Source organism: Pieris napi, chromosome 5 (genome assembly GCF_905475465.1).
Source record: "Pieris napi chromosome 5, ilPieNapi1.2, whole genome shotgun sequence".
NCBI classification, from domain to species: domain Eukaryota; kingdom Metazoa; phylum Arthropoda; class Insecta; order Lepidoptera; family Pieridae; genus Pieris; species Pieris napi.
The window spans coordinates 7,706,770-7,732,189 of NC_062238.1; the positions used below are offsets into that span (position 1 = coordinate 7,706,770).

A 25,420-nucleotide genomic window follows, 5' to 3' on the forward strand; every position below is an offset into this window, starting at 1 on the left:
GTTGCAGGATAAAGTCTTTTGATAGAAAAGAACACCGGTCACCGGTCACACTGACCTAAAGTGACATACACCACTTACTTACATGAGCCCAGTAAAAATTAACAGCTACTTAAATGTACTTATAGCCTAGAATAAAACGAGGATGATATCGTGCAAAAATATTATATTTTCCATTACAAACTACGTTTAAACTATCTATTAAATCATTTCATATCACTAACAGTCATACATTACTAAATATTATTACTATACTAAATTAAAACAGAAAGGCACTCATCCTTGTTATAAATATTGTTAGAAGCATGTAAACTGACTCCCCACATTCATTAATAGTCAACTTATTGATAAAAAATGGAATAAATTGTTTTTTTTAAATATACTGTACAAATTAAACATAAGGCACCCCTAGTATGCTTACATTTGATTGAACATTAACAGATCGTACTGTGCTTTGTACTAAATTAAAACTTATTTACAAAATAATACATTTTTTAAATATACAAAACTATAACATAATTTTGACCAACAATTTTTATTTAACATGTTCTGGAAAATATTTAATGACCAATAAATGAGTTAGACAAATTATTTGACACAAATTTGTCATGACAAATGCTATATACTAATCCCCTTATTAATAAATACTAAATCAGTTATATTAAACTGCTGTATCTCTTCAAACATCACCGGTATAACATGTTGAACAAGTAGAGTTAGTTAAGCTAAAACAGACTTTTTAGTTTCTAAGTATAAGGGGATATATCTAGCAACCCTTATTAGGGATACAATAATTATTTGTGCACAAGTTTAACGCTCTTTTTCCCACCTAAGCAAAAGCAGATAAAGGTAGGAAGGTAGAATTAGGAAGTAAAATTCATCAGGAAACAGAATTGCTCTTATTAAGCGTATATTAATGGTCAAATGTCATAATCAAAATATTATGACTGGTAGACTAAGACAAATAAAATATTTATAATAATTAGTAAATAAGTACAACTTCTAAGCACATAAAGTAATACTGATCTAATGGTCAACTTGTTAAATATAATTGAATAATTTGACAATATATTTCAACTATATTTGAATTCGGTTAAATAATTGTGATCCTCTAAATAAGGTAATTTTTCATCTTAATCCTAAAAACAGGGTTGGATGTATACTGTATACTTATTTGAGCATGTAAAAATTAGTTTAAATTGTGCACATTAGCAATGTTATTCTTAAATTATTTAAATAAACCGCTGAACTTTATATTAGGCAATTATTGCAGATGAATAATATGGTATTTTAGGCTGCTTTGTACAATTCTCTATCTAAATGGAAGAGCTCAAGATGTAATTTAAGTTAAATTATTTTGTACTGCTATTGATACTTTTTTATAAGACGATATTCACTGACTTTGAACAGCCCTATCATATTAAATTATAAACATCCTGTATCAGCAAACCTTCAGTTTAATTCGGTAAAGCTTAAATCAAAAACGTCATTATTAAAATTTTTGTCATGTCAAATAAATCTTTCAGTCTCTATATATCTCCAATTGTAAATTCGGTTATTCAACTGCAAATCCGGCTGTTTCTAGAACAGCCTGAGTTAGCTTATCGTGTAGTTTTTCTTTAGTGGGGTAAGACGGTAGATCCAGGCGGTTAAAGCATGTATGTGCTTTTGGAAGCGAGTCTGGGGCGGCATCCGCCACTAGGTGTAGGGTAAACAGGCGTGGCGCTGCCGCCCCAGTCGACCCTTGTAGGGCTCTGAAGCCAGCTAGCGGGACCCGTCTGGACCCTGTGACGAATTGGAGTAACCGTGCCCTCATTTCTGCGTCAAACTCCTCAACTATTTCCCAGAACCAATTGACGATTGGCGCGTCTGGGTTCACGTGTTTAAGACGGGTGTGACGTTTCCAGTCCGCCGGGTCTAAATCGGCCCTCCCGGCTAGAAGGGGCTGTAGGTCTCTAGGGGATAATGGTCTCAGGAGCTGTGGAGGGATTATATCAGCTAAACCTCTTTGCAAAGCCAGCCATTGGCGTTCCGCTCCACGCGTGAAGCGGTGGGCAACGTATAGGCGCACGTAGTCGCGTTTGTTGGTGTCCGTGACCTGTTCGTTGGTTCCCCCTGGACGGAGTTCGACACTTCTTACGGCCCCGAAAGACGAACATTCCACGGAGAATGTTGTATCTATAACGCCTGATATGCTATTTTCCCTGAAAAATTAAAAATTATTAGATAGTATAATCTTATATATAAAATTCTCGTGTCACAATGTTAGTTACCATACTCCTCCGAAACGGCTTGACCGATTTTTATCAAATTTTATATGCATATTCAGTAGGTCTGAGAATCGGCTGCTATTTATTTTTCATACCCCTAATGTGAAAGCGGTGTCCACCCCAAATTTTTTTTTTTTTGACATTTTTTTTTTTAATGATACAGCATACAAAAATACGTACAAACCCTAATTTTGTATTAGATAGTTTGTTTTATTGTTGTAGATAGTTATTTTTATTGAACTAATAAAAATGTTTCCTAGAAATAATATACATAGAAAAACGACGTTTGCGGGTCAGCTAGATGAGCTACTTGTTAAAATAAAAAAATTGACCTCTAAACATACTATAAATAAGAATTTCCTAAAATACTTACAACATCCAAGAAAGCGATCGATGTAATTCTGGATCAACATCCCGGATATCCCTTAAGGTGATAGCTCTTCCCAACAGCTGCTTATAGAAGGGCGCGGTAAAGGCAGCATCTAATTGATGCCCATGAAATAGGGCAACGCCGAGTATACGACCCGCGAAATGGAAATAGGAAAGGTGCTCAGGATTTACCTGAAAGATAATGAACGCATAAGTAAGCAAGTAAAGTAAAAAATCATTTCAGATTTTCATGACTCGTCAGTAAAGAAATAAATATTAATGCTTCTAATTTTACATTTACTGCCAGTTCTCAAATCAAGGGCGTAGAACGAAAGAGAAGAACTGACAATAAACTCTCCGCCACTCTTTTTAATCGCCATTTTTTTTACACAACGTTTGTAAGCAGCTGCAACCATTACACCATGTTCCACATGACATATTAAGTTATTAATTATAATAACATAAATTTAAAAAAAAACAAAGACTTGTCCTCTATCAGCAGGAGTCATGGTGAAATAGGAGCACGCACTTACATTCTCGTGGGAACAACACGCATAAAAACTAAGAAGTGGGTGTCATAAATACCCGAATATTAAATATAATTGTTAAAACAACGAAATATTGCGTTACCGTTATATAAAAAAACTTATGTGTGTCTGTACACACACATAAGTGTTTTTCGTTTATTAATTTAAAAAAAAAAAACATACCCCAGAATCCGCATTAATCTGCAACGCATATCGGTCATCTCCCGCATTTGCATATTGGAACAGTCCATAGTGAGGGTTAAACAATTCCCTTCCCAATAAATGCAGCCATTCCCGTGCAACACCTCCATAATCCAAACCCTCTTCACCTCGAAACTTGACTAATAGCCGTTTTCGTAATTCTTTTCCGCGTAACTTCATTACTAATCGGTAAGATTCTTCTAGCACTTCGTTTCGAGAAACCTAAAAGGGAAAATTTATTTAATAATATTGAATGTCCGACAAATTACGGCGGCTAATTTTTGGAGGCGTGAAGCTTACGTTTTTCATAAAAATCATAATTTATATCTTGTTCCAATAAAATATAGAAAGAATAAACAAAGGAATCACTACAACAATATAGTGAAGTCTATATATTATATTCCTACATATTTTGGGAAGGATGACCTGTCTAACCTCTGACCAGGTCGAAGGTCCCAATATCTAAGGTTGTATTTATACTTAAAGGTTATTACCGCGATTCAGAGTATGACGTCATCACGATTACGGTAGCCGTAAGGTGTCGCTACATATTATAGACTGTGTGAGGCACTGCGCATTATTAACTGTATAAAGCGTGGTCCATATGGAAAGAATTTTTGTTTTACTATTATAGTAGCAGCATTTTTCATAATAACTGAATTCGATTTACATACGTTTGAAGTTCAGATCGATTCATTCAATTGTGAAATTTGATATATTAAATTGACGCTACTATATACACACATATTTTTAGTCGAATGTAGAAGTCGAAGTAAGAAGTAGACATGGAGAGAAATTGGCTGTGCCAAAAATCAATCTGAACTGTTTAGGGAGCGTTCAAGTATTACGTAAAGCAATTTTTGGATTTAACGTTTTTCAGTACCCAAGTACAGTACTGTACCCAAGTATAGTAAAACGTTTCGTGACCACCTTGTGCCTCTTTAGTTACTATTATGTGGTGTAAGTCGAAAAAAAAAGAACAATAACGCGTAATTTAATCCCCGCCCCGCATCGTAACGTTTTACAAAAGGAGCCCCCCCCCCTCCCAAAATTCGTTACTTAATACTTGAACGCTCCCTTAAAAAAAATATCTTTTGTATGGCAATTAACGTTTACAATAATTTACCAAAAAGTTAAAATATATTCCGACTAGAACCTTTAAAAAGCGACTTGGTGTATTACTTTTGGAAAAAATTTACTATTCAATAAATGATTATTTGCGTGAGACACTGTAGTTGATATAAATTTAATAAAGTATGATATGTACGATACATATGACTAATATTGTAAAATTCCTTTAAAATTTGCGCGCCATTGTGTGTGGCAGAATATGCGTACTTACGTTTGTACCACCTTACACATTTTTGTACCATATTCTTGCAATAAATAAATTATTACTAGCAGACTCGGCCAAGCGTTGCTGTGGCTAAGTTTTTTGTTATATTATATAGTAGTACGTAGTAAAGGGAAACGGTAGGAGAACACCATTCATGGTGACCGCCATGCTTTTTTGGTGGTTATGTCATTAAATTGTAACTTATGTGAAACGTTGGTACTTTCAACACAGCGCCATCTGTTAGAATTGTGAATATCATATAATAAATAAATATTTTGCAATAAAATAATATTACGGGTATAAATTGAGATGTAAACTATCCCATCTTTTAAGTTGGATCAAACTACACAAGGTGTGCAAATTTGATTGATATCGGTTCGGTAGTTTAGGAGTCCATCGCGGACAATCAACGTGACACGTAATTTATATATATTAAGATTATTATAATAAATATTTGGTACTTATGTTACTTATGATTGAGAATAGTACGAGACTTAACGCGGTCTATGACTCGTGTATGTCAAAATTCAATAAGTTTTTTACACTTTACCTCGATCCTACAATGTCCAGTTTGCGGTTGCAACGCCTGCAATTCCGCCCTTAGTACTCTAGCTTTAGCTGCGAGGTCCCGCTTGTACTTTGGTAAGGCGTCAGCGTCCGCGGGTTCACTTGCACTTGACGGGGTAGGGACCGGGTTCGTGGGGGCTTCTAGTGGAGGTGTCTGAAACGTAAATAAAATAAAATAATAAATCCCGTTATTAACAAAATTAAAAAAATACTACTGGCTGTTATATTAATTTAATTGTAAATAAAAATTACATAGATTATGCATACTTTTACATTTTTTGGAATATCACGTAAGTTTACTTAAATGTTTTTTATGCAGAACTTCGTAGTCTTAATTTAGTCTTTAACAATTCTGTATTAATTTGTTTATATATTAATATTTGTGTTTAATCGGTACAAGTTCCAGTAGTAAGATTTTATTACTATTAGTTGCTATTACTGCCTATACAGCTTTGTGTACATGTGTACATGATGGTACAAACTAGACAAATAGTTTATTTTTATAAAGAATCATGTAAAATGTATAGTTGCAATATTTGAATATGTGAGCACCATATATCTACAAAAAATTAAGTTTTTTTTACGTCTAATAAAATAAATAAACGCCGGCTGCTCGCACGAAAAAGCATGACCCATTGTCCCGTTACGATCATTTTACTATTGCGCCGCAGCAATCTCTCTTCCACTCGAAGACTTAAGTATGCAATTTCATCAATGTTTTGTTATGTTGTGTCACGATAAACTATCGTCCGTACGAACGTAACGAATTTACAGACAACCATTTTTTGTAAATTTTTAACTTGTAATTTTGACTTTCAAAAGTGTCTTTTTAATAGGCCTAATTGAAATATATGATTTTACTTTTTGACTTTGTGTTAAGGTGTATTTATGCACAAACATTTAAAGTTTGAATTTGGCCCGATATGAAATTCTTGTCTCATATAACCATTATTTAACGAATTAAAACGCGAATTAATTATATTATTTATAAACATTTTGGCATTTAATCGTCGTTAATTCTTATTAGTAAATTAGGTTAGACTTAAATTACTTATTAGTCTTAAGTTAGGCTAGATTGTAATGTTCCATGATGTCTTAGTAAAGACACATGTATAAAAAAAATCGTATTTATATATTAAAAAGTGTTATCTAGAAACATTAATTTCATACAGGGTTAATTCGAAAACAAGAACAGCAACATTAAATTTTTCTTACCAAGACTAACAATCTTTGGTAGTAATTAATTAAATCCACTTCAAATAAGGTAGTAATTGGTACTTACCAATCGCGCAGACAAAGCGAGTCGTGGGTCTGTAAACTGGGTGGTCCTCTTATTATGGTCCACGAAGTATGGTCGACCTGAAGGGGAGTGTCTCATCTCCCATCCTGGGGGCAAGGGCCCAGCGGCCGCCGCACAATGCCGTAAGTGTTGGGGCACTCGGGGATCATGCCAGGTAGATGCCCCAGTCATACTGTTGTAGAAGTATACCTGGCCTTGGGCCGTGGTACGCATTTCTGTAATTGAAATTGATAGTAATTGCAAAGGAGCTAACAATTTTTTTTAAATATGGGATGGACCCACATTCCAAATCACATTTTATTCGTAGGAATTAAAAATCTGTTCTAATTTTAGAACCTATATATAAAGAACCAACGCACTTTTTTAATAATATTATTATAGTAGTTTATGCAACTGTTTTATAATACCTAATTATATGCAGTTGCATACACTACTTTATTTAATCTCATGGCTATAGGTAGCTACATTAAATAAAATGCAATATAAAAGAAACAAGTCTGTTATTGGTCTATTGGCTCGGAACCAGCGCGCTCACCACAGATTATGTGTACTTAAATTGAATTGAAACCTCCTTGGTCGGGACACATTGTACTTTAATAATTAAAAAATTGTTTTAAAGCTTTGTTTTGTTAGAAGAATAATGCTTTAATTTAATTTTTTAATTTTCTTACAAAAATATACCTAAACCCATTTAGCTCCTATAAAGTTTATATTTGTTACATTTCTATGAATATCCTTACCATAGCCAGGTGGAAGGTCAGTAGCTGCTACTGGTGCTGATGTAGAATTGGAAGCTGTTGGGGAAGACTGCTGTGCAGGCGGTCGTGACCGCACCGCTGTTTGTGGTTGAGGCTCGGGCCTGTAAGTTATATTTCTTTAGTATCAATACATTTCATATCAATATTTCTACACTGTCAAATATTTTGTGTATAAAATTCACATTTCATTGTTAAAAGTTAAATTATTCAATTCTCAAAACATGACTATGGCATCAAGGCCATTGTAATAGCGCGGAAGTTTATGTGATTCAATTTACGAATGACAATTGCCGTAATGATATGTTATTTTACCTTAATGATATGGAATTTCCATGGCTGACGTCAGTGTCTGATATAGGCGAAGCAGGTGATACAGGTGTTACTGGGGAAACTGGGCTCATAGGTGTGGGGGACGACGGAGGGGAGACCTGCGGACTGGTAGCTTCAGAGCTCGGCCGCTCCCATTGCGTACGACGTAACGCATGGTTCACGTAATATGGGCTGGAATTTATATTAAATCTAGTTATATTATGTATTAACCCCATATAGCGACGTAAAAGGTACTACGCGTTGTGTCTTTATAGAGTTCCTATGGAAATAAACGTTGCATTCGACGACTCATTGGTCTAGTGGTTAGTACCCCTGACTGCGATCCATGGGTCCCGGGTTCGATCCCCGGCTGAGACGAACATCGATGTGATGAGCATTTGGTGTTGTGCTTCGTTCTTGGGTGTGTAAATATGTATTTATATGTCTATCTATCTATAATATGTATGTATATCCGTTGCCTAGTACCCATAACACAAGCTTCACCAGCTTAGCATGGGACTAGGTCAATTGGTGTGTATTGTCCAAGCATATTATTATTAAATATATAGTATAGACAACAACGCAAACTAACCAAAGTCGAATTATTTTGATATTTTAAAGAGGTTGACGTTTATACTGCACATAGAATATAAAATAGTTTTAGTAACTAGGTGAGCCACAGCTGGTTCAATAAGTACAATCATTTGAATATTATAAATGATACTAGATCATTAAAAACTATTTATTATTGGGTTAAGGGTTAGTACAGTTGGGATGTTATTATTACTCATTATTACAAAAATTCATACCCATGTTGAAAGGTGCAATACAATTACTATTAACATAAAAACAAATATTCTTTGCTATATGATATTTGAAGTGTAATATGAATTAATTGGTTGATGTGTACTAACAACTATTAAATAAACATTAAGGTAGATTCTATAATACATCTGATGCAACTTTACAAGACACTTTCGGTAAATCATAATTTAAAATACATATATCAATTGTGAATAATTTTTTTTGTAATTCGGGCCATTTTGAACTGATTAATGTCGTAATTGATGCTTGATATAAGTACATTGCATTATTATAATTTATTCCAGTATGATGTAAAAATATTCTAATTCAATATATCATTTTTATTTTAGTAAACAACATGTAGTTGCTATTTATAGACACTTGTTCCCTCACTTCTTCTGTGGTACTCATTTAATGCGAAAATGTAAGTTTAAATAAAAACTGTATTAGCTAAAAGCTTAACACTAAGCTTTTATATAAATAATACCTTAGATGTTCATTATGTTTAAGGTGATGTATTTTTTAAGTAACAGATAAAATTTGAGACCAAAAGGTTGTTACACCACAGATTATTTGTATTTTAACTAACACATACCGTCCACTTGAAGTAAGCCGTTCCTCCCAATGAGGGGGAAGTGGAGAATTTGTAACATTGTTTACAGGTGGTTCCCGAGGGGCCCTGACCTCTCCTGCTGGTCCAACCACAGCCAATGGAGAACCTTCTCCAGCAGCTGAGGCTGGTTCACCTCTTGTACTATCTCTTGACAACAGTGACACAATTACTTGGCCCTTTACTCCACATGTTTCTCCAGAGCTGTCTTCACATAATTCGAGACATTGATCTAAAATAAATATTAAAAACTCATATTATGTGTATGTCAAGTTAAGATACTATAACCTTTTCATCTTCTTTATAATATAAAAATCCTGTATGCAATGCTAAAAATATAATTCAAATGAGTGAAAACTTACATCCTGTATCTTTTAATTTATGAACAGTGGACGGTTGAATTCGCACACAACCTAAGAACCCAGATCCTTGTCGTTTATGTACTTTTCGTTGATTCCAAATACTGTAATTAACCAATAATTTGATGATATACTTTAAAATATTTAAGAACATAATATGAGATATTCTATAAACATTATTATACTCATTTTGACGCACCTTATAGTAATTCCATCACCTTTAGTTAAATATAAGTCATAATGTGTATTCCATTTAGGATCTAATGTAGCTTTTACTGCATTTGTTGAATACACTTGGCCACTACCATCCACAGAAATTTTTGCAAAAGGATCTGGCAGTCCTGTATACAAATACATTCTCTTATTGTATGATACATTTTCTTAGAAATATAGGATACAGAAAAGCAGTCATCAATGAACAATCATTTGTTAACAAAGTCATCACTTCTATGAAATGTTTGTTTTCTTGTATCTTTATCTATTTACATGGAATGTTTAATACCATACATTTACCAAACATAAATACATAGTTTTCTTAACTATGCAGAATAGTAATATTGTGTGTAAAAAATTGTACATTGTTGCACTGCCTGAATATTACATGTATTAACTATTAAATTTTTGCACAATAAATAAGATTTCTTGGAGAATGAGGCATGTTTTATATATAAAATAGTTTTTGTATCAACATAATATGAAAGTTGTAAATATATATAAATCAAATCATTTCTAAACCAAGAAGGTTTCCTATTCTATGTAAGTTTAAGGATCAACAAATTAAAAAGAAGCGATATCCTGCGATGTTAACATTAATTAGAATTCATAATCATCTGCGATTACATTAGTGAATATCCTAACAGTTGCTAAATTTGTGTTTGTACATAAGGCTAACAAATATAATTATGTATGAGTAAACTTACGAAATAAGTCACGCCGAACTAGGTTTCTGGCACACAGAACTAAAAATAAAATTATTATTAATTTTATACACATACTATAAGAAAAATTAACTTTAGGAATACATAAGTGAAAGGTGTGATCACTTACTCGTAAGTCGTATTTTTTGCGCTCCATATTTACGATTCGAAACTGGAGTTGACATTATATTTTTTATAAACTTAACATCACAATTTTTTGATTTCTTCTTCTGTAAAAATAATATTTCGTTTCAATTCCTAAGTTATTATTAAGCCACCATTTTTAATTTATTCGTAAATCGTAATTCACTCTTGATTTTTGATGTTTAGACAATTGATAAACGAGAATGTCAACTTTCAGATTTCTATACTTATCGCACAGGTAACAAATAACAGAGTATATTTTGCGACAAGTCATGCCTATACTTTTCTTGGATGGTAAAAACTTCGCTGTCATGGATATTAGTATTGCCAGTAAATAAAAATTAACCATTATAAGGGGAATAATTTGAAGTCATGCAGTCTAACTTAATAATAATTGTTGAAATGTCTTAATTAACTCTATACCAGTATCTAGAAAATACAGTTATAGGCTTAAATAAACGATGACACAAACTTTTTTTTTTTAATATTATTCAACTTTATGCCAGTTTCAAGTAAAAGGTTGGGAAACTACACGCGAAAAAAAAAATTACACAAACTTAGGAACAACTGATCTGACATTTCAAAATGGCGACGGTTCACGGTACCGGTAGTGCCAAATGCCAACCGCCGGCCAAGGCAAGTATGCGGTACTGTACAGGGGCTTAAAAAATTAACTTTAGACAAGCTAGGCGTGAGTCGTGACCCGCTAACGCTTAACGAATTTGTATGAGGATAATAATAAGCAGACTTTAATCAAACGTCACCAAGTAAAGCTAATTTAAGTAGTCAGATATAATTTCAGAGGACCTTCGTCAGTGTTTCACCGCGGTATGTGGCCTGCATTTTTACTAACAAAGGAAAGCGTTCCTTCCAACCAGAAACATTGAGAAACTAATTGAAATTTTTAGTGAAATAAATTTTTGTACTTATGTATATGTGTAAAAGATGTATGAGTACGAGAACTTATTCAACGCTTTGGTTTGTAGAGTTTTTGTGAAATGTAAGCACATACTTAAATAATACGCAAATAATAATAAAATTGTTAGGTATATTATATTGTTACATCAATCATATTAATACATTTTAGGTCATATACAACCTTTTCCTTAAATAATCATTTTTTTTTTTTTTTTTTTTTTTTAATATTATGGCAACAGCTTCAACTTTATGCCAGTTTCAAGTAAAAGGTTGGGAAACTACACGCGAAAAAAAATAAACAAAGACATCAGAAGGAAATAAAGGGATAAGCTGGTTAAAAATAAAATATGTACATAAACATATTACAACTTAATATTATTATAGATTATGAAAGAAGATAATACATTATAATACAATAAAGGATAAAGCAAAAGGCAGGAGATTTTAGTCGGAAACGGAACATGAAGTGATTGTAAAGAATTCAGAAAGAAGGTACGGTCATATTGGGAACAAGAAAAGAAAATATGGTCAAGGTCACCAATATCTTCTCCACACTCACAAATATTACTATCAATAATACGAAGCCTTGCTAAATGATGAGGTGTACAAACATGTCCTAAACGCATTCTGGAAATGATAGAAGTGACAGTTTTAGAACTTTTAACCTCAAAGAACCATGGTCTACTGGGGATCCTGGGTTGAATTTCAGCATAATGTTTGCCTTTGAACTTGCTGCTTCTCAACCAAACATCATTCCATGACTCCCAAAGATGGGTTTTCGGAAGAGCAGCTAAATCATGACAATAATTAATGTATGGGACTATGTCTCCATCCTTTATAGCTTCTTTAGCAAGCTCATCGGCTTTCTCGTTTCCTTTAATTCCACTGTGACTTGGAATCCATGCAAAGATAACGGTGTAATTTCTTTGAGAACATATTAAAAGCTTATCACGTATTTCGCAAATAATAGGATAACAAAGTCTCATTTGGAAAGGAAATTTTTCAAGAGATTGTAGTGCACTTTTTGAGTCTGAAAATATGATTGTACTTTTAGATTTTAATAAAATAACTAGTTCTAAAGCTTTTAAAAGAGCAAAACACTCTCCAGTAAAAACCGAGGATTCAGGAGGAAGTTTAATCTTTTGAATTATTTTATGTTGCCAATGAATTAGACCAACTCCAACACAATCATCAACAGAGATTTTAGAGGCATCTGTAAAAATATAATCCCAACCTTCCCAATTTTGTTCCTCAACGCTACTCATGAAACGAATATTTGTTTCCAGAATATCTTGCTTACGGACGCCTATATTATATCTTATATCCGGATCAAGAATTAAAGAATTGAATTGTGTCATAAATATGGGTAATGATGGAGATCGATGAATGCGGCTGTGTAATGTTAAAAATTTACGAAAGCTTATTATTAGACATGGTAATGATTTGTGACGCCAGTAACGGGATGTATAAATAATATTGTTCAATTCATGCAGCCTTCCATGTAGAGGGTGGTTAGAAAACTGCATAGATTTGAACAAGAATCGATCACTTAAAAATTGCCTTCTTAATTTTAAAGGAGGATCGCAGCATTCTACTTGTAAAGCATTGGATGGGCTTGATTTCATTACTCCTGTCACAATTCTCAAAGCTTTTGACTGAATGACATCAAGTTTTTTACTTCCCAAGACACTTCCTCCATCTAAGAGAAATGTGCCATAATCTAAAACAGATCTTATAAGAGCGTTATACACAAGTTTCATAGAAAACGGATGAGCACCCCACCATACACCTGAAAGGCATTTCATGATGTTAAGCAGCTGTGCACATTTCATAACAACATGTTCATAATGGGCAAGTCCAGACAATTTTGAATCCAATATAACTCCTAAAAATTTAATTTTTGTTTGGAGTGGCAAAGATTGACCATTGAAGGTCACATTTATTATAGGAGTTGTGCGTTTTTTGGAAAATACGACTATAGAACTTTTGGAAACTGATAGATCTAGGCCATTTTTAACTAACCAGATATTAAGACAATTAAGTGAACTAGACATGGAATTGCAAGCCTTAACCACAGATTTATCAACGGAATAAAAAAGAAGATCATCTGCATATTGTAGCACATTTATATGGGAATTTATAGATAATTCTAAATCATACGTGTAAATATTATATAAAAGTGGGCTTAGTACCGAACCTTGGGGAAGGCCTTTAAAAACTGTACGCTTTAACTCGGTAATATTACCATCTTTCTGAACGATTAATGATATGTATCTGCATGATAGTAAATTGATGATAAAACGTATTAATAACGTAGGAACCTGTAGCTCTAATAATTTGCGTTGTAGAATAGAAATGTTCACATTATCATAGGCGGCAGAGATGTCCAAAAAGGCAGCAACAATATCTTCATCACGCGAAAAAGCTATGCGAATATCTGTGGTCAATATAGCTAAATTGTCTATTGTAGATTTTGACTTCCGAAAACCGTATTGACTATTGGCTATTAAATTATTGTTTTCTATAAACCATTCCAAACGATTCTTCACAAGATGTTCAGCAATTTTTGTTAAAACGGAGGACAACGCAATAGGTCTATATGAGGCAACATCATTGGTAGGTTTGTTAGGTTTTTTAATCGCTATAACTTCTTGAGACTTCCATGTTTCAGGAATATTACCTGTGACCATGACGGAGTTTATTAAATTTAAAAAATACATTAAGGCAGTATCACCAAGATGAGATAAAAATGAGTACATAATACCATCCTGACCAGGAGATGAATCTTTAACATGTGAAAGCACACCTTTCAATTCATGTAATGAAAAAGGAGAGTTTAAAGAGGAAGTGTCATCTATCAAAGACGATTCCAAAGGAAAGTAGATCGATTCAGCAGCTGATGGAGGAGCTAATCTGTCTAAAAAGGCATTTGTTAAAAAAGGGGGAAGTGAAGACGATGATAAAGATTCTTTGAAAGCAGATCGAAAACGTTTAATACTTGTCCAAACTTCTGAAGGGCACGTAGAAGGAGATAAAGAAGTACAAAAATTTTTCCAGCCTGCCTGCTTTTTATCTCTGAGGAATTTACGTGTGGTACTAATAACTTCATTGAGAATATCTAAATTTTCATTGGACATGTCCTCAGCATAGACTCTCTCAGCTTCCTTTCTTCTGCTTACAGCAACCATACATTCTCTATCCCACCATGGAGGAAAAGGAATCTTATTAGACGGATTTCGTTTGACAGAAAAAATCTGATCGGCAGATTCTATTAAACATGTAGCCAAAGCTTTAGAGGAATTGGTCTCACCACCGCTAACTAATTCAGGCAAATCATTTTAGATTCGACAAGGATTTTAAATGCAAGCCAATCAGCATTATTTAATTTATATTTCACACGAGGTTGTCGTTTTTGATAAGGAGAGCGTCTAATAGGTGAGGATATGATAATCGGGAAATGATCACTGCCAAAAGTAGATGATGAAGTGTACCAAGAACGAGAAGAAGCAAGATCTGGAGTACAAATTGATAAGTCAACCGCGCTAAGCTTTTCATTAGGCTTTGTACGTCTGGTTGGTGAGCCAGTATTAAGTAAACACAAATTATGTAAATCTAATATTTCAACTAAACATACACCATTGGAGTCAGTAGTGCCACAACCAAACATTTGGTGATGAGAGTTAAAGTCACCCAATAGAAGGAATGGACGACTAAGTGAAGAAAGTAAATTATTAACGCTATTGAGAATAACAAAAGAGGAACGAGCTAGGTAAATGGAAACTATAGAAATATTATCAATTTTTATGCCGACAATATTAATGGCATCATTAGAGATTAATGAAGAAAACGCTATTTCAGAAAAATTAATTGAGTTCCTGACAAGTAACGCTACGCCACCATGGCCATCAAATCTATCATCACGCAAGCAGGTATATCCTGGGATCCTTAATAGGTACCCTGGCTTCAACCACGTTTCAGATAACGCAACAACAACGGGAGAATGTTTATTTATCAAATATATCAAATCATGTTTCTTTGGAACAACACTCCTGCAATTCCATTGAATTATCTTGGAATCCATTATTTTTAATAACATTAACTGATTTAATTTTTTCATTAATAGAGGCAACGTGGGACGGTTTCAATAAGTTTGAGTTTATTAAACTAGTTAATAATGCTAGTATCATTTCTAATACATCAGATTTTTCTTCTTCTTTATTTTTGTGTCCAACCAGAGCACTGCCATTTTTAGGCTCTGGAACTTGGAAATCTTTTAAAACATTATAATGAGCAACACGATCATAACCATGTTGTGGTTTACGAGGAGAGCGAGGTTTTAAGAATATTGTCTTTTTATTTGAGGCATTAGTAGAATTATCACGAGATACAGACTTCGCTGCGGAAGGATTTACGGGTTTTGGTACTTCCGGAATTGTTGAACTTAATGCATCTGCGTATGAAGGCTTAATAGAAGAAAAATATTTACTGGCTTCGGCATAAGACATGCAGCTCTGAGCCATTTTAACTTTGATTTCTGTCTGTCTCACAAATTCTGGACATGACTTATCTATCGCTGAATGGGACCCTTCGACTTCACACATTACACAGTACAGAGGATCTTTATCTGACCTGTCACATGATACACCTGCATGTTGACCTCCACAGTTATAACATATTGGAGTCTTAGAACGACATTGAACTTTGGTATGACCATAACGGCAGCATTTATAGCATTGTATGGTAGGATAAATATATATTTCTACTGGAAGAGCATTATAACACATGAAAATCCTTTTTGGTAAAACTTGCCCATCAAATGTTAATACAACTGATTCAGAGGGTTTCCAAGAAACCGAGTCATTAATTTTTACCTTGCGATTCAAACGTCTTATTTTAAGTATTTTGCCGCAGCCTATAGGTACGGATACATTTTGTTGAACTTCCTCTACACTCCAATCTACAGGGACCCCGCGAACTAGACCCATTCTTGTTACGCTGAAAGTGGGAATGAAGGCTTTTAACTTTTTCGTTTCCAAAAGATTGCAGTTAAGAAAATTATTGGCGTCTTTATAATCGGAAAAGCCAACTACGCACCTGTTTCTTCCTATACGCTTTACCAAGGGCGGATCCAGCTTTGGTGCCAGGAGGGGGTCACATAGTCGTGGTCAAGTCAAGAACTTTATAATTTAATTTTGATAACAATAGATACAAGTAAAAAGTAGGTATTTTATTAATGTACGTAAGTATTGCACTTAAAAATATTTATTCTTTATTGTACACTTGAAAAACTTAACACATAATATTGTGTACATACAGGTTGGTCCAACTAGTGACGTCAATAATTATTTTTTAGATTCCTCACACCTGGGGGCATACGAAAATACCCCATGTATGTTCCGCGATTTTTTGTAGTTTTCGAGTTAAATTTTTTTTGTGTTTTTTTAATGCTTTCTGCCAGCGAGGTTTCAAAAATTCCTATCTTTTTTTGTTGTAGGTATTTTGCAGTTTTTTTTCTGTGAAATGATTGTCTTAAATGTTGTTTAAATAAAAAATCTCGAGTGTCGAAACACCGCGACACGAGAATTTTATATATTAGAAATAGTATTTCTTCAGTAAATTGTGTTTTTTATTTGTTATTAAAAATCAGGTAATTTTACAACTAGCAATAATCATTTCGAATAACATTTTGAATTTTGAGTGGTAAGACCAAAATGATTGTAAGAATTACACGAGCTACTTTTTTACGGGTATTAAAATTAGTAAAAAATTGATCGTAAAGTTTCATTTGCCATAAGAAAAATAAAAGTCGAAAAAAAAAACATTTTTAATGCTTCAATGATTTTTAGCCTATCCACCAAAAAAATCCACCGATTACAACAAAAAAAGACCAAGTTTGGGCAAATCCAGCTAAAAACTAAACTTCTAACTTTAAAACCTTTTTTTAAGTAGCTTTAACTAATTTAAAGAAGCTGGGGCATTTAAGGCAATCATTTAACAGAAAAAAAAACTGCAAAATACCTACAACAAAAAAAGATATAAATTTTTGAAACCTCGCTGGCAGAAAACATTCAAAAAACACAAAAATGTATAACTCGAAAACTACAAAAAATCGCGGAACATACATGGGGTATTTTCGTATACCCCCAGGTGTGAGGAATCTAAAAAAAAATTATTGACGTCACTAGTTGGAGCAACCTGTATACACGTACATATTACCATCTTCTCTAGAAGACATCCAGAGAAACACTATCACGTTTTTTTTAAAGTGGAATCTCGCTGTTGGCCTTTAGGGCCTTTACAGCTCAGCTCGGGCTGTTTTGGCGAGCTTAGCTCGGTCTGACGTCACGTACGGAATGAGGCAGCCTTTTTATATTACATAACCGTGGTGAATGATTTGTCATAACAGCTAGAGGTATGTCGAGGGGTATTACGCTAAACTTCGCAAAAGTGAAGAGATGGTACGACAAGGGATTCCATCAAACAAAATAGAAACAGACAAAATACATATATTTTAATAACTAAATCAATTTTTCCCGAAACGCGTTATTACGTCATTTACGTCAACGGGTACGTTTTCATGAACGTGGAGAAGTGCTAGTAGAGCAAGATCCCAGGGCCGCCAGACATCACGTATTTTCTGACGGATGAAATGTGGACGATTGGGTAGTGTTAGTATGTACTATGATCGTATGCCTACCTGCTAGCTTGGTCAAACGGCCAATTTCCAGGTATCAGGTAATCAAGGTACACAAAAACATTACTTACTTCACGTAAATTCTCATGGCTGATTTTTATATATGTTTTCGAGTGTATAGTTAAAAATAAATTGTCAATACTCCCAGACACTTTCCGTCGGCCATATTGCTTAACAGACGCTTTAAGGGTCTCAAAATAATTAGTCAACTTCACGTAAATTCTGACGCTCCATTTTTATATATGTTCATCCGACAACTATTTTAAAAGCTTTGACAAGAAGACAGACCGATCCAAGGGGCCAATCATCCCCTAAACTAAATTTTAATATCTCTATGAGTGAGAGAGCATTATCTACGCGCATGAGACTGAGTGAGACCGACTGCGCTGTTAAAGCCATGAAAATTACTTGAACAGATATTTTATAATTTTTAGAACTTTTGTTGACCAGTAAATTGTAGCAACAAAAATAAGAAAAAAATTGACACATAATAAATAATACTAAAGTTAGCCGACATTTTTTTTTTTTCAATTTATTAATTAGAACTAAAAAATATTTTTTAAAAATACCACTTATATTTAAATAGCAGCAATTTTTTAAATTAATTATTTATTGGAAATTTGGAAACAAAGTGGAAAAATATTAATTCTTCAATATTTCTTAACAGTGGCTTTTAATCTTCATTATCATCATCATCAAATATCAATCTTGAAATTGAATATCTAAATCGTGATCGTCATCATCAGCATTATCCTTATTTTCTTCCTCTGTAAAAAACAAGTTAAACAATGAAGGTCTGAAAAAACTAAAAAGATACAAATAATATGAGAAACGAAAATAATTTACCTGATTGTTCTTCCAGCGACTCACTGACAAAACCCGGTAATTGATCTCCATCGAACCAATGAAAATCATATTTACCATCTTGTAGTGTCCAGCCATTGTTTTCGGGGTTGAAAATATTTATTATCTTCATACTTGCATTGTTCCAAAGCTAGCCCGTCGAAACTGTTGCCAAAGCTCACTTTTACAAGGTGGTAAGTTACAGGCATCGAAGTTTCTTAAATTCTTTCGATTGAATTCTTCATTTATATCAGATATCATGTATGTAAATGATAAACAACTGTAGTCTGGCAGCATCTACATCAATTATTCCAGGAAAATTGTAAACATCACAGATAAATTTTTGTATTATGTTGAATACACGTTCTTCTTCATCTTCATCACCAACAAAATCCAACGTACCAAAACGGTGAAATGCTTTGTTGGTACTCTTCATTTTTCTTCAAAATATTAAACGGCTTTTGCTTGCCCTTTTTGAATAATAATAATTTTTCAAGTAATTTTCATGGCTTTAACAGCGCAGTCGGTCTCACTCAGTCTCATGCGCGTAGATAATGCTCTCTCACTCATAGAGATATTAAAATTTAGTTTAGGGGATGATTGGCCCCTTGGATCGGTCTGTCTTCTTGTCAAAGCTTTTAAAATAGTTGTCGGATGAACATATATAAAAATGGAGCGTCAGAATTTACGTGAAGTTGACTAATTATTTTGAGACCCTTAAAGCGTCTGTTAAGCAATATGGCCGACGGAAAGTGTCTGGGAGTATTGACAATTTATTTTTAACTATACACTCGAAAACATATATAAAAATCAGCCATGAGAATTTACGTGAAGTAAGTAATGTTTTTGTGTACCTTAATTACCTGATACCTGGAAATTGGCCGTTTGACCAAGCTAGCAGGTAGGCATACGATCATAGTACATACTTACACTACCCAATCGTCCACATTTCATCCGTCAGAAAATACGTGATGTCTGGCGGCCCTGGGATCTTGGACCATAGTCCGGTTAGGCGATCTTCAACCATTGAAGATCTTAGCCACGATTTAATTCTGCGCAACGTAGAGAAAGACCTTTCTGCTGTCGCTTCGCTGACAGGGTAGTGTATCCAATTTTCCTATATTAGGATACTATATTGATGTCACAATTTAAAATAAGACTATGTTATGATATGTTGAAGTTTAGTCTTTCCGATTCCGATTAAGGTAAGGTCTAGCTAGACGTTTCATAGCGACAAGCGCGCGCAAGTGTGGCGCGGAAAATTCAAATTTTCGATGCGTTCATTCCCAAACGTTTGCCATCATACAAAGTTATTATATTATATTAAATTAATTAAATATTGAAGGTATGTATTAACATATAATCTGTATGGTGACAAATTTATATATATAAAATCATTATGTTCAATTAGTGGTCCACATAAGTCCTGCTCAGGGGGGGGTCATGACCCCCATGACCCCCCCCCTGGATCCGCCGTTGCGCTTTACACTTCCGGGAATAATATTATTAAATTTTTTCTGCTTTAAAAAATTGCCAAATGTTATTGGATGGAGAATAGTCCCATCGTCAGGTGAACTTTGAATACGTTGAACATGTATAAAATAAGGGGAAACATCGGTAGAAACATATTCAGCACGGCCAATCGAACGGGGGTCCGTATTGGTTACTGAAGTTGTGGTGTTGTTTAAATTTCCCGCGTTAGAGTCTTGAGAGATATTTGAATTTTCCGTGTAAGATGTTGATGGTCGAGAGGATGTGCTATGTGAATTATTATTATTTTGCAAGTGTGGAGATGACGTGGATTGAGATATAGGTTTTGAAGTAACCTTTTTAATTAAAATTGACTCATCTTCTACATTGCATAAGCTTTCGCACTGACAGTAATCACCGCTAGAGCCACTACCTTTCTTTTTCTTAATTTTCGTACATTGCCGACAAAGGCGCAAATAACGTGTTCGTTTACGACTTCCTTCACCTGTTTGAGATGATACCGAACAATCGGTATCCATTTTGTCAAATTCATCTTGTGAACCAACAGATACATTTGATCCCACAGGGAGATTCAAGCCAACAAGGCCATCATCCCCCCGACCTAGATCGGGGGGCTTGTTCATACAATATTTACAGAAATTACAAAAACTTACCGACTACACGATGACACTATACACAAATATGATATAAAGATTACATATAATACAAAAATTAAAACTACCAGCTTATCCTCTGCGTTTTAACTAGTAAAATTAAATTAAATATTCAACACCGTGAAAAATACGTCTACCATGAACGAAGTTTCCCGCGCTTTTTTTTTCAAATAATCATTCTTCATGCTAGTCTTCAAGTCGTTGATTATGTTCAATTCCATAGATAAGTTTATTATTTTTAATGTATGCCCACGCCATTCTCACGGAACTGAAGTGTATTCCTACATCTCCATTCTTCGAAAGAGTTATCGCCCCTGCTGTGTTGTTTAAACGATTCGTCATACCTTCAAGAAAATATTTTTCAAATAATTAATATTACCACTGATAAAACGTGTTGAATTGTAATTAATTAATTAATTGATTTGTAATGAAACACAATACATGAATAAAGGTATTATATAAGGATATAGGTACAATCGCTCTTTATTTAGTTTAGAAGGTACAAGGTTAATTATAATATAAATCGATTTGTGTATCATGAATCACATTTGCCTAGAAAATTTATCAATAAAATAGACGCAAGAGTGCTTAAGCGGTTAGTCGGTGCCTCAATTACAAGACCACTATATAATATACAATCTCAAATGCGTGCTATCGCAAATCGCTACTTTACTTGAAGACTATGGACTTGTCTGGAATTGTCAGTTTAAAGAACTCCAAAAAAATTTACGATTTTATTATAAAGTTTGATTTACCATGACCACAAAGCTTAACTAAATTTGTGAAATGTCCCTTAAAATAAAGCAATGAAATAAAAGTAATAATGAAATAATATTGCTAATAATGGTCATGGTATTTAACAGATCTGTATGGCTCATGCAATGTTTAAGTCTAAAGTAACTGTAACTGTTATAAAATTCACTCGCCATCAACAGCAGTCTTAGTAGCAGTGTTTGTATCAATACCGGTCTCCATGAGTTTAATAATACTGTGAGCCAAACAGTACTTCAATATCGATTCCCCGTGACCTGAAACGCGAAAATAGAGCCAGTATATTAGAAAATTTAAAATACTGAATAGTAGCGAGCAGAGTGGGTCTAGGTCTAGTGTGCGTGTTTCTAATGGACCTTAAGGTAAATAAACCGTATTTCGATTTTAGTTTTCTAGTATTTTGGTAATTAATAACTCCTTTACGTCAAAAAGTTACGTTACGTTAAATTAAATACATATTCTTACCAGTAGTAGAAACACCTCCAACATGATTATCAGCATATGTGCCGCTACCTATCTGTGGCGTGTCTCCAATTCGGCCGACTGCTTTCCCACTCATTCCTCCCGTGCTAGTAGCGACCACTATATCCCCATTACGATCAATTGCAACTGCACCTACTGTTCCCACTCCTCCCTAGAACAGTTTTAACTATAAGTTTTGTACAAGATTAATATTAACGTTTTTAAGGTATTAATTTTTTTAAACTAAAAGGTGCGAATGCTTATATTTCAAACTTACCTAACCCATACACATCAAATAAGTTAACACCCAAATGCTTAGGTAGTGTCCTTAGGTATACAAACTTTCTCCAATTTAAGCAAGACCTAGTAGAAATCCCATCAATAATGAATATGTATGTATTAAGTCCAAATGAGAAAAGGGGCAGATAGATTTCAGAGTAGTCATTGTTGCTAGGTGATGATCCTTCTGTGCCTAACACATGTTCGATTTTTAAGCCTTAGAAATGCCGATTTCTACAATAATTTCCATCACCGTACGAGTACCGTTCTTGCGCACGTAGAAAAATCTATCATCAGCTGTAATTCGAACGCATGACCATGTTTACTTTTGATACTTACCTGATTCTTTAAACCTATTTCGGTTCTACCAAATTCACCGTGTTTCAAGAACTCTTCGAGTGCGTGTTTTGCGTTTTCACTGATAAGTGATTCTGGTGGCACTGTTTGAAATCCCTAAACAACAAACAAAACAAAAACATTTTAATAATTTTGGCGCGTAACTTATTGATTGATATTGATATTAAATGGCGCGTAACTTATTGATTGATATTGATATTAAATGGCGCGTAACTTATTGATTGATATTAAATTATTTTAACGGAAATACACATGGTAAATCTTAAACTTTAAAAATATTGCATTTCATGCGCGCATTCTCATGTGCATGTGCAATGCCTAAAGAAGTTTCATTTCAAAAAATCGTAACTGTAAGTTCGTTTAAATTGTTAGTGTTAATTACATGATGAATAAATATTACCTTCTCTAGAGCAAATATTTTAGCTCCCTCTGCACCAAGCAAAGAGTGGGGTGAATCACATAAAACTTTGTGGGCAATGCTAATTGGGTGTTCAAAGTCTTTAATTAGTGTTACAGCACCCACATCAAGGTTCTTTCCACTCATAATACTTGCCTCCATTTCTACTTCACCACGTAGGTTTAATACCGAGCCGTAGCCTGTAAAAGCATTGTGTTGGGTTAACCTTTATTGCCTTTGAAATATTTACAATTCTTAAATTGTCACCTAATGCAGCGAATTATGACCTTCGGATTCCCGGAATTCAAAATCCTATACTTTGTTACGTACGGGAGTCAAACTTAAGGACCTGTGTAAATCTAAGCGGTAGTCGCTACCGTCTACGGTACAGGAAGTAGAGTGGGTCAATATAAAGCCGTTAATATATCCACACAGGGCAGAATTTTGGACGAGTTTCGCTCAAGCCCAGGAGAACTAATGTTATGTCAACCCCGCTTGCGGAGTGAGTAGTATTCACGCGGTATGTACGTCTACTTACAGTGGCAGCGAATATCGCTCAGGTTTGAAGAGGCATTTAGGAAGAAAATCTGTCAATACAGTCACTACATATTTGAAAGTAACATAATAAAAAAACATTTGGTAAATAAGCACAATAAGTATTATATGTATAGTGTGACTAGAACTGTGTTTTATTAGTGTTACTTACTCTGAACTTATTATGGAAATAAAAATAATCTTTGTCAAATTATATACCCTATTTAACTATTTGAGGAATAACTGGTAACAGATCACTCATATATAAGTATAAGACATTGATTTTAAGATTACCAAAGGAGATATTCACCTGCATTAAAATATTCATCCTTCTCCATGGAAACCACAGCAGCCTCAACAGCATCCAAGGCGGTGCCTCCCTCTTTCAATATTTTATTTCCAGCTTTCACAGCAACTCTAACACCATCTAGTTTGCCTTGTACTCTACTCTCTGGTATATTACCAGCACCGCCGTGAACTATGATGATTGGCTCCATTGTTCTACAAATTAAATATATATTATATATATTTTGTGTAAAATTTATCAGTGATCCAAATTACAAAACCTTAAAAGGAAACCTGTCTGAACAGGTAATTCAGATTTGACTAACTCATATTATTGTTGCACATAGTTGAGTTTATCATTCTGTCTTATCAATCAACTAACAAATGTTTATAGACTTCTATCTTATCATAAATACAGGTCCCTACAGTGAGTGTAATTTTCTTAAGTAAACATTTTATATTATTATGATGATTATTACATTGTTGGAGATTCTCAAAATAAGTGATACTGTATAAAATAACAAGTCTTACAGAAGTATCGAAGTATGAATACCCCCTTTTATTGTTTTATTTACTGGTTTCGCTCACAATGTGCAACTGAAATGTTGCCACCTGGTGTTGTTGTATATTTTGATATATAAATCTTCAATTAGTATGAGAGGTAGTACAGGTCATAGGTATATTATATAAACCACTGTAATCTAACAGTAGCTTTAAGCTGCTAAATGCTCTAAAGTAAAATTTCTAACTTTAAATACAAATTAGAGAAATTACTGTAATTGTTAAACTTACACAGATGCAAATATTGTTCCCACAAAATATACTGTACTCAGATATAAACATAATATTATTGTTACAATTCTGACTTTTAACATTATTGTTAGGGTATAAGTAATAACTAAAAATCGTTGCCATGGGTAAATTTTAGAATAGCCATATTTATTAACAAAGGTGTATTCTCTAAATAGATTTAGCATTTATGATCCAAAAAATAGGTATCAACAAATCAATTAGCAAATTCATAAACACAATGCATTTTTATATTTTGAAACTACCCGCATATTATATGATAATATATTCACAGACGACAGGACCTACTGAGGTTGGGCGATCGATGGCAGATTATTTTAGTCAAAGTATTTATTCTATGATCCGGCCCGAAGGTCGATTTAATTCTTCTAATAATTCAATATGGTGCGATTAATCGAGTACGAACTGGAAAATTGAAAATAAGTTTATTAATAGTACAGATTAGTGATTTTTTCATT

The 25,420-nt window shown here is 33.9% G+C and overlaps 3 protein-coding genes across 7 annotated transcripts; all 3 read right to left on the bottom strand.

Annotated features, from left to right (window-relative positions):
- Positions 1-146: 146 nt before the first annotated feature.
- LOC125049716 (E3 ubiquitin-protein ligase SMURF2) lies at positions 147-10,654 on the bottom strand. The gene is made up of 12 exons (XM_047649147.1): positions 10,455-10,654; positions 10,328-10,366; positions 9,607-9,748; positions 9,411-9,511; positions 9,034-9,280; positions 7,638-7,826; positions 7,308-7,426; positions 6,550-6,782; positions 5,251-5,421; positions 3,347-3,586; positions 2,641-2,828; positions 147-2,201 (listed from the first exon to the last, which is right to left on the bottom strand). Exons 1-12 carry the CDS (start codon positions 10,507-10,509, stop codon positions 1,553-1,555), a joined length of 2,373 nt encoding a protein of 790 aa, XP_047505103.1. The 5' UTR covers positions 10,510-10,654; the 3' UTR covers positions 147-1,552.
- An 854-nt stretch (positions 10,655-11,508) lies between these two features.
- On the bottom strand, positions 11,509-25,145 carry LOC125049288 (probable isoaspartyl peptidase/L-asparaginase GA20639). Of its 5 annotated transcripts, none has more exons than XM_047648423.1 (8): positions 24,945-25,145; positions 24,178-24,368; positions 23,337-23,533; positions 22,919-23,032; positions 22,304-22,472; positions 21,994-22,095; positions 21,246-21,411; positions 11,509-11,586 (listed from the first exon to the last, which is right to left on the bottom strand). In XM_047648423.1, exons 1-7 carry the CDS (start codon positions 25,127-25,129, stop codon positions 21,254-21,256), a joined length of 1,116 nt encoding a protein of 371 aa, XP_047504379.1. In that variant the 5' UTR covers positions 25,130-25,145; the 3' UTR covers positions 11,509-11,586; positions 21,246-21,253. The 5 variants fall into 5 exon arrangements, with proteins under 5 accessions (XP_047504379.1, XP_047504382.1, XP_047504381.1 ...); XM_047648426.1 differs by lacking the exon at positions 24,945-25,145 and adding an exon at positions 24,706-24,721; XM_047648425.1 differs by lacking the exon at positions 24,945-25,145 and adding an exon at positions 24,684-24,698.
- On the bottom strand, positions 13,961-21,233 carry LOC125049285. The gene is made up of 2 exons (XM_047648417.1): positions 20,411-21,233; positions 13,961-16,503 (listed from the first exon to the last, which is right to left on the bottom strand). Exons 1-2 carry the CDS (start codon positions 21,035-21,037, stop codon positions 15,412-15,414), a joined length of 1,719 nt encoding a protein of 572 aa, XP_047504373.1. The 5' UTR covers positions 21,038-21,233; the 3' UTR covers positions 13,961-15,411.
- Positions 25,146-25,420: the final 275 nt, after the last annotated feature.

What these genes read in the sequence shown, in the direction of transcription:
- LOC125049716 (XM_047649147.1), bottom strand. Translation starts at nt 10,509, where the DNA reads ATGTCAACTCCAGTTTCGAATCGTAAATATGGAGCGCAAAAAATACGA. An exon ending in TGACCTTCCACCTGGCTATG is followed by an intron (nt 6,783 to 7,307) that starts GTAAGGATATTC and finishes TTTCAATTACAG; the next exon opens with AAATGCGTACCACGGCCCAA. An exon ending in CTGGACATTGTAGGATCGAG is followed by an intron (nt 3,587 to 5,250) that starts GTAAAGTGTAAA and finishes TTTCCCTTTTAG; the next exon opens with GTTTCTCGAAACGAAGTGCT.
- LOC125049285 (XM_047648417.1), bottom strand. Translation starts at nt 21,037, where the DNA reads ATGAACAAGCCCCCCGATCTAGGTCGGGGGGATGATGGCCTTGTTGGC. An exon ending in ATAATATTATTCCCGGAAGT is followed by an intron (nt 16,504 to 20,410) that starts GTAAAGCGCAAC and finishes GATCCGCCCTTG; the next exon opens with GTAAAGCGTATAGGAAGAAA.
- LOC125049288 (XM_047648423.1), bottom strand. Translation starts at nt 25,129, where the DNA reads ATGCTAAATCTATTTAGAGAATACACCTTTGTTAATAAATATGGCTAT. An exon ending in GGAACAATATTTGCATCTGT is followed by an intron (nt 24,369 to 24,944) that starts GTAAGTTTAACA and finishes TTTAATTTGTAG; the next exon opens with AACAATGGAGCCAATCATCA. An exon ending in AAATAGGTTTAAAGAATCAG is followed by an intron (nt 22,473 to 22,918) that starts GTAAGTATCAAA and finishes AAACTGTTCTAG; the next exon opens with GGAGGAGTGGGAACAGTAGG.